The 8,738-nt window shown below is 42.4% G+C and overlaps 1 protein-coding gene and 1 pseudogene across 1 annotated transcript in view; both read right to left on the bottom strand.

Annotated features, from left to right (window-relative positions):
- Window positions 1–481, bottom strand: part of Lgsn (lengsin, lens protein with glutamine synthetase domain) — a 28,729-nt gene extending 28,248 nt beyond the window's left edge. Inside the window, exon 1 of the mRNA XM_021169955.1 lies at window positions 442–481. Within this exon, the coding sequence (XP_021025614.1) occupies window positions 442–471 (30 nt within the window). The 5' untranslated portion in view covers window positions 472–481. The remainder of the gene's footprint in view (window positions 1–441) is intronic.
- A 7,202-nt stretch (window positions 482–7,683) lies between these two features.
- On the bottom strand, window positions 7,684–8,095 carry LOC110286525 (annotated as a pseudogene).
- Between the last annotated feature and the right edge of the window lie 643 nt (window positions 8,096–8,738).

The following is an 8,738-nucleotide window of genomic DNA, read 5'->3' as shown; positions in this document are numbered from 1 at the left end:
CACACACACACACACACACACACTCAACATACACAAGCACATACAGTAACTTCTTACCTTTAATCATTTAACCCCAAAGCCATTCTTACAAAGACTAAGAATGTGACAAAATAAGCTTTGAGACACACAGACTATTCTCTCAGTAGTAACCAAGATTGAAATACAATTTTATGGTGCTTTTATTCTTCTAAACCCTGGTGCCTAATGAAGTTACTGTAAGTGATTGCTCAAACTAAGCACACTTCACGAGATGCAAGCTCCAAGGTGTTCAGTTGTTAAAAACTGACTGTGAGAAACAGGACACTTCTTCACAAACTTCCCGAAAGCATACACGTCAACTCACAGTGCCCTCCTTCCCACTGATGCTCAGAAAAGTTGCAGTCATCAAAACCTTCACTGTCGATATTTTGGGATATACTATTTTGATTCTTAGCTTCCTACCTCCTGTGCAAGGTCCCCTTCATCGGTCATGTCAACTGTTTCTTACATAAATCAGCCGTGGCATCCACACTCCCTTCAGCAATGGCTTCAGGGTGCATTTATATGTAGACTTCTTACAAAGGCAGTGAATGATGAATTCCAGGAGGTTCTTTCCAGGGGGATCCAGCAGGTAATAAAAGATAAACACAGACTCTGTCATGCCCAAGGCACAGGATCTGAGCAATGCCCTAGAATAGCCCAGCAGCAAATGCTCATTTATGCCTGACTCCCTGCAAACAAAGGGACACAAAGCTTAAAATTGTGTGACTTTTTTATTTCCCCTCCAACCTATTGACTCTTTGTTATGTAACAGATGTATTCTGGAATTAAATCTATTGTAATAATCAGGTGGAGAAACATTTTTTAGACAGCTGTGTTATCAAAGCCACAGACAAAAATACAAATGGAAAATAACAAGGCTCTGAAAGACATAGATTTGTACCATGCTTGTAATTCACATACTTTCTTTCCATGGTAGGAACCTTTTTGCCTCCAGGTTATGCTGGCCCTTCATTCTATCACTATACTAAGGCTATCTTTCTCTAGCCTTTCTAACACATCCCAGGCCATCCTCATTATCCTCATTGAAGAAGAAGTCTGCAGCAACCCTAGCTCCACCAGAATCAATGGGGAGCATTTTCTCTAGAAGACTCAAGAGGGTAGAAATCCCATTTCCTCCACACCCCAACCACAACTACAGGTTGCTAGAACAAACAGAGAGAGTTTCTTCTGAATCAAGCCAAAGGCACCAGTGTGCACACAGAACTCACAGCTGGGTACTGCTCTCCAGGTCTTCTGGGCTGGCAAAGCCTCTGCCATTCAGTCAGGCCAGAATCTGGCTTCAAAGGTCCCATTTCATCAGAACAATGACCACTGTTCTTGTTTGTATTGCATGGCCCTGTGCTTGCCTGCTGGCAATGCCTATGTTCTGTGCTGGTCACTCAGCATTTGGTCTTCATTTAGACCTAGCTTTGAAACAGGTGCTCACTTGGAACAGCATCCTGAATGCCTTCCCCTAACTGATCTCCCCAAGAAAAGTACCCCCCATCCCTTAGAGTGTTGACTTAACAGAGTTGCCTTTATCTCCTCCTGAACTGAGATATTGCATTTTTACCATGCCTTGTGCCAGAGCCTCACCTAGACTTCTTGTCAATTGTCTTCTCTTAGAATTATTACTTCCAGGAACCAGAATAGGTGTCATTATTTCATAGAAAAATGCCTGCGAAAAATTCTAAAATGTCTCTTTATGTCAGAGAACAACTATCAAAGATGTGTTATGTATTAGATATAGTTTTCCATATTAAGCTGCTTACTTGTGGGAATGTACACAACACAGAGCATATGTGATGTCCAGAGAGTAGCTTGTGGGAATCAGTCCTCGCCTGTGGGTCAAAATGGGGTCCAGCGTCCAGCTCACCACAGGGCTTGGGCCACTCATGGAGGCAGACATGGTAAGAAGGATTAAGAGGGGGCTGGGGGGCTGGGGGGAAGCAAGGGATCGTTGAATCAATTAATTGTTCCATGGGTAGTACAGTCTGAGGGTAATAACATCAGTTTTAAACAGCATTTGATTAATCTAGATAAGCATCATATTTTCCTTACTATCATGTAACTTCCCCCAAGTTCAGTAGCAAAAGAGTTCATCTGTAGCTGGACGGTCCCAAGTCTGTCCTCTGTGGGTGGGGTTCAGCGCATGTCTCTGGAGCACCTGTGACTGAGCACCTGTTTCAGCTTGTGTCTCAGGAATCTTCAGTCAGATGAAGTGTCTGAAGGAAGGCAGCTTTGTTGTCTGCAGGTCTCAGGAGATGGAACTGGCTCCGCTGGATCTGTGGCAGCAGGCACTGTCCTTTTCTTTTGTAGGGATAAACTTGTAGGGTAATTACAACAAAGGAGCAGAACCCCAGCGGGGGGTATCTGCATAGGGTGAATAGCAAATGTTAAGCCTGCAATGGTTTGCTTGGAAGCACATCACGGTCTGCTTATGATCCTAGAAAAGCAAGGGTGTTTGAGGAATTTAGTCCTGGAAGGCATCCTTTAAGTCTGCTTTAGATAGCTGAGGAAGAAAATATCATGTTAATTATGTATCCATGATAGCAGTAACAGTTTGTCTATAAAAGGAAACTGGTTGTTAACTAAGGATTGGAAGATGGTAATCAGCAGAGTTGATTTGACCTGTGGAAGTAGATTAGATGACTTTTGAACCTTAAAGGGAATCTTAAACAGGTTGAAATTTTTTTTTGGACATACATCACAAATGCTAGGGAGAAAAACATTTAAATAAAGATGCGAGGAAATTTGGGGTTGAAATGCATGAACATTGTTTCAGGTGTTCCTGTTAGGAAGAATATTTAAACAAAGTCTGACACTCCCCTACTGTGCAGGTCCCAGGGATCGAACTCAGGTCAACCAAGCCTGGTGGCAGGTGCCTCTACTTGCTGAGCCATCTCACATGCTCACTTTAATTTTTTCAAAGCCCACTTTTAATGATGGTTCTTAAATACTTTAACCTCCCTTCTAGCCCACGACCCACCAGAGGTAGTGAAAAAGAAAGGATATGGGGAGAGTGGACCTGTATAGAAATGGTTCTTTGGAGCAAATCCTGTCTGTGTTGTCAGGAAATCAGCAGTTCAGTTCCCAGGTCAGCAGTGGAAACTCTATCCACTTGAAAATACTTCACAGATACGCCAGCAGTCTAGTTCAGTAGAGTCAGGATAGCTCTCTATGGAGTCCTGACAAATGGAGCTCAGCTATGCAAGGTAAGGCAGTCCAATACATGCATGCCGTTAGTGAAGAATCCATCATGATGTGTCCTTTCACGTGTTTGCTTTAGCAGAATATCCTTTCACCTGTGTCTGCATCAGTGAAATGTTCCTTCATGTTTTGTCCCAGCAAAGCACCATCCAAAAAAACTGCTTTCCAAAGAACCCTTAAGTTTCCACTTCACACATCTCCCTAGTAGGGTATTTTAAGAGTCAACTCCTTTCTTTGGAGCAGTGTGTCATTTCTCCTGGGAGTTTGTTATCTTTTTTTAAATCGTTGTCATATTTTAGGAATCAGATCACCACAATGTGGATCCAAGCTCTTGATCTGAGCTCTTGATTTCAGATCAATTAACTAATATCATTTATGTCCATTTTTACAGCTTAAATCTTGCTTTAAACAATTTTGCAAGTAGTATTTTATGGAGATGTAATGTGAGATTATTCATTATTTGAAAGCATTTTTCTACAATTTTGTGTAGCCATTATTTTATGTTTGTATAATCAACTCTTCTTTTTCCTTTATTTCTTTGTCTTTTCACTGGGTTATCTTTGTCTTTGTTTTCAATTCTATGAATTTCAGTATCTTCTCATTTTGCTCTTTCCTTTTCCTTTCCTGAGTCTCTAATCAAATAGTAAGGGGTTGTGAGATAGCTCAGTTATAAAGGCACTTGCCACCAAGCATAAGTTTGAACGCTGGAGCACGCATGGTGGAATGAGAGAATAGACTTGTACAAGAATGTTCTGACACAGGCTTTATTTTCTTTATTTACATTTCAAATGTTATCTTTGTTCCTGTTTTCCCCTCCAAAAACCTCCTATCTCCTCCTCCCTCCCCCTGCTCACCACCCCACCCACTCCCTCTTGCTGGCCCTGGCAGTCCCCTATAATGGAGCATAGAACCTTCACAGGAGCATAGAACCTTCACAGGACCAAGGGCCTCTCCTGCCATTGATGACCAGCTAGGCCATCCTCTGCTACATATGCAGCTAGAGCCATGAGTCCCACTATCTTTGGTTGGTGGTTTAGTCCCAGGGAGCTTTGGGGGGTACTGGTTGGTGCATATTGTTGTTCCTCCTATGGGGCTACAAACTCTTTCAGCTCCCTAGGTTCTCTCTCTAGCTCCTTCATTGGGGATCCTGTGCTCTGCCCAATGGATGGCAGTGAGCATCCACTTCTGTATTTGTCAGGCACTGGCAGAGCCTCTCAGGAGACAGCTATATCAGGCTTCTGTCAGCAACCTCTTGTTGGTGTCCACAATACTGTCTAGATTTGGTCGCTGTTTATACGATGGATCCCCAGGTGGGGCAGTCCCTGGATGGTCATTCATTCGGTCTCTGTTTCACACTTTGTCTCTGTAACTCCTTCAATGGGTATTTTCTTCCCCCTTTTAAGAAGGACTGAGCTATCCACACTTTAGTCTTCCTTCTTCTTTAGTTTCATGTGTTTTGTGAATTGTATCTTGGGTATTCTGAGCTTCTGGGCTAATATCCACTTACCAACAAGTGCATATGGTGTGTGTTCTTTTGTGATTGGGTTACCTCACTCAGGAGGATATCCTCCAGATCCATCCATTTGCCTAAGAATTTCATAAATTCATTGGTTTTTTTTTATTTTTTATTATTTTCTTCATTTACATTTCAAATGCTATCCCGAAAGTTCCCTATACCCTCCCCCTGCCCCCACCCTGCTCCCCAACCCACCCACTCCTGCTTCCTGGCCATGGTATTCCCCTGCATTGGGGCATATAATCTTCACAAGACCAAGGGCCTCTCATCCTATTGATGGCTGACTAGACCATCCTCTGCTACATATGCAACTAGAGACACAAGCTCTGGGGGTTACTGGTTAATTCATATTGTTGTTCCTTCTATGGGGTTGCAGATCCCTTTAGCTCCTTGGATACTTTCTCTAGCTCCTTCATTGGGGGCCCTGTGTTCCATCCAATAGATGACTGTGAGCATCCACTTCTGTATTTTCCAGGCACTGGCATAGACTCACAACAGATAGCTATACCCTGTCAGCAAAATCTTGCTGGCATATGCAATAGTGTCTGGTTTTGGTGGCTGTTTATAGGATGGATCCCCAGGTAGGGGAGTCTCTGGATGGTCCTCCCTTCCATCTCAGCTCCAAACTTTGTCTCTGTAACTCCTTCCATGGGTGTTTTGGTCCCCATTCTAAGAAGGAGCAGAGTATTCACACTTTGGATTTCCTTCTTCTTGAGTTTCATGTGTTTTGCAAATTGTATCTTGGGTATTCTAAGTCTCTGGGCTTATATCCACTTATCAGTGAGTACATATTGTGTGAGTTCTTTTGTGATTGGGTTACCTCACTCAGGATGATACCTTCCAGATCCATCCATTTGCCTAAGAATTTCATAAATTCATTCCTTTTAATAACTGAGTAGTTCTCTGTTGTGTAAATGTACCACATTTTCTGTATCCATTCCTCTGTTGAGGGACATCTGGGTTCTTTCCGGCTTCTGGCTATTATAAATAAGGCTGCTATGAACATAGTGGAGCATGTGTCCTTATATCAAGCTGGAACATCTTCTGGGTATATGCCCAGGTGAGGAATTGCTGGATCTTCTGGTAGAAGTCTTCCGGTAGAAGAAAGAAATCCTTGTTTACTCGTTGGCTAGCTTTTTATTACACTTAAATCTTAACAATGCTTCTCTTTGTGAATTTTATGTTTTTTACATTGTATTTGTGTATTCACTATGTGTGAGAGCATGTATAGAACTCAAAAGGCAGCTTCAGAGCATTCGTTTTCTTACAATATGGGTTTTGGGGTTTAAACATAGAGCAGAAGGCTTGGCAGTAAGTGCCTTTACCTACTAACTATCTGCCTAGTCTGTCTCATAGAGTTTAATAACATATTAAGTTTATAGAACTGAGATAAAGTAAAAAAAAAACAGGTGCTTCTAGATATATTCATTATTCGTGTAAAGTACCACAGTCTAAATGTATTTCTATCCACAGCCACACCTCTTTCTTTCATCCTCCAAACAAAAATTAATCTTATTTCTAATATTCAAGATAATAGAATTAATAAGACACGGAGCTTGTGTATCCTGAAAAAGTGAATCATGTAAGCAGTCAACTTTTTATTTATTTAATTATTTATTTATTTATTGGTTTTTCGAGACAAGGTTTCTCTGTATAGCCCTGGCTGTCCTGGAACTCACTTTGTAGACCAGGCTGGCCTCGAATTCATAAATCCGACTGCCTCAGCCTCCCGAGTGCCAGGATTAAAGGCGTACACCACCATGCCCGGCTTGTCGACTTTTATTAAACTGCGTATTTGTTCCTTACGAGAGTTTTCGGGTCACATGCATAGTGCCTGTTTCTATACGTGTGACACCACAATAACAGATCACAATTAGAGTAGCCTTTGCTCGGGAACACATCCTTCGTGTTCTGGCTTTGATTGCTCAGGGCTTCCCATAGCCAGTTACAACATCCTCACATCCTGCATGATCCTTGACTCCTTTATGCTCGCCGGCTGTGGACTTCACTTCTGTCTTAGGTCTGCTCCGTGTTGTATACATACTTTTCCCTCACTCTGCACTCTAGATTATTTTATTAACAGCCCTTCCATGCCTATCCCCACTAGTTAAGCTCTAAAATTGCTAAAGGTAAATTGCATTGTTCAAAGTTGTTCTTCTCAATTGTACCTACCAGTTATTCTAATGTTTAATGAAAACTTTCATGGCAATGAATCATGATAAAAAATATCTCTTACATTCTAAGAAATGACAACTTTTGCTGTACCTCACAGGCAGAGTTAATAATACACCTTGAGGTCACTAAAAACCAAAGACTGATATCCTATCATAGTGTATTCAGCCGGTTTGCTTAACCTGCCTTTAAAAGAAGTAATAAAACTACCAATCTTACTTACCTTGGATTTCCTGTGTAATCAGCTTTTACAATTTAAGCTAATGCATAACTGTAATCGTTTTTTTTTTTTTTTTTTTTTTTTTTTTTTGCCAGTCACACAAACCACCAGCATTTATTTCCTGGGCCTAAGTATCAGTCTCTTGGTACAAAGGGTAAAGAATTGGTCAGTTAGTTTTGAGTCCAAATCCTTTCCCAAAACTGGATCTGCGTTGCTCCATGAGGGAACTTAGAGCTGCATAGATCATCAGAACTGAGCTTAAAACGGCTTTCAAATCAAAACCAAAACCCAAAACCAAAACAGAAGAAAAGTGACTGTCAGCTCCCCCCCCTCTCTCTCTTTCTGAAAACGTTATGTTTTTTAAAAATGTAAAAGAGGCTTTAAAAAGGGGCTAGGAAGATCTTCCCAACGGACGGATGGGTAGAGGGTGAGTGGTGACAGGAACAGTCCTTGTCCAGGTGGCGGCTGCTCACCTTGAAGCAGGGCCTGGCTCGATCCCCGCCTAGCTAAATAAATAACATCTCATCTCGTGGTGCTAGTGTCTTCAAAGTCTACCTGGGCACGGTGGGGAGGTGGGAAAGAGTGGAGCCTGTGGTGTGAGTAGAGGACTTTGCTGGAGTGGGGGCCACAGAGGACTCCATGAAGCTCTCAGTAGGCCTGGCTGGCCAGGGCTCCAGTCCAGGAGGTACAGCAGGTCTCTTCCAGCCTTAGAACCACAGGCAGACTCAGGACGAAGTGTGTTCGCATCACTGCTCTCAGGCTGGCCGCTGGCTTCCTTGCCTGGAATACTTCCCTCTGCCTGTCCTGCTCCCTCAAGTGCGAGCTCGCCCATGTCTCCAAGCAAGCTTCCGAATGCTCACAGCCTCCGAGTCACCCTGGATGTCAGGGACTGCATTCCGACGGCCTGTCCAGTCGCGGGAAATGAAGTCCGAGTAGGAGGACTCAACTTCCATCATGCATGCTTGTTACATCACTCCTGAGGCCTAGTTTAATTCCGATTTACTGCCTGCATCTCTTCAGGTTTTTCACTCTTGATTAGCCAGTGCAGAAAGTCTGCCACCTTGTCACCCATAGCTGTAATCTTGTTATGTAGTCTTCCAAGCCCCTGAACCAGACTGGCACAGGCATGAGCTAGTAATTATTTGCTGTAAACAGCAAAATTAGAAGTTGAAGTCAAACTTCTAAAATTAATATCCTCCATAAATATTGAACACAACACTTGGATATCACTTTATAAACAATAATATTTGTAGTAATAGTTGTTGTCTCAGTCATTTGGGGTCAGTTGGAGCTAATGGCTCAATTCCTTTTAAAACTCTATTAAAGGTTTCTGTAAATTATCCCATTTCCTCCTTGTGTGATGCTTTCTGTGATGTTGAATAAGGACAGAGCAAAGCCCTTTGTTTGGAACGGACACACATAGACATCCAGGAACAGACACAGATACAGTGCCAGACATTCAAGCCAGTCTTCAGGCAGGCACAGTTTCAGACTCATACAACAAACAATCAGATGGAAGATGCATGGATAGAAGACACGGGCATCATGAAGTAAAGAATTCAAATCTGAACTCACTCTTGGTTAAATGACATGAAGGGG

The sequence above is a fragment of the Mus caroli genome, chromosome 1 (genome assembly GCF_900094665.2).
Source record: "Mus caroli chromosome 1, CAROLI_EIJ_v1.1, whole genome shotgun sequence".
Taxonomy (NCBI): domain Eukaryota; kingdom Metazoa; phylum Chordata; class Mammalia; order Rodentia; family Muridae; genus Mus; species Mus caroli.
The sequence above is the reverse complement of the archived record's forward strand: the minus strand, read 5'-3'. Positions and strand labels throughout refer to the sequence as shown.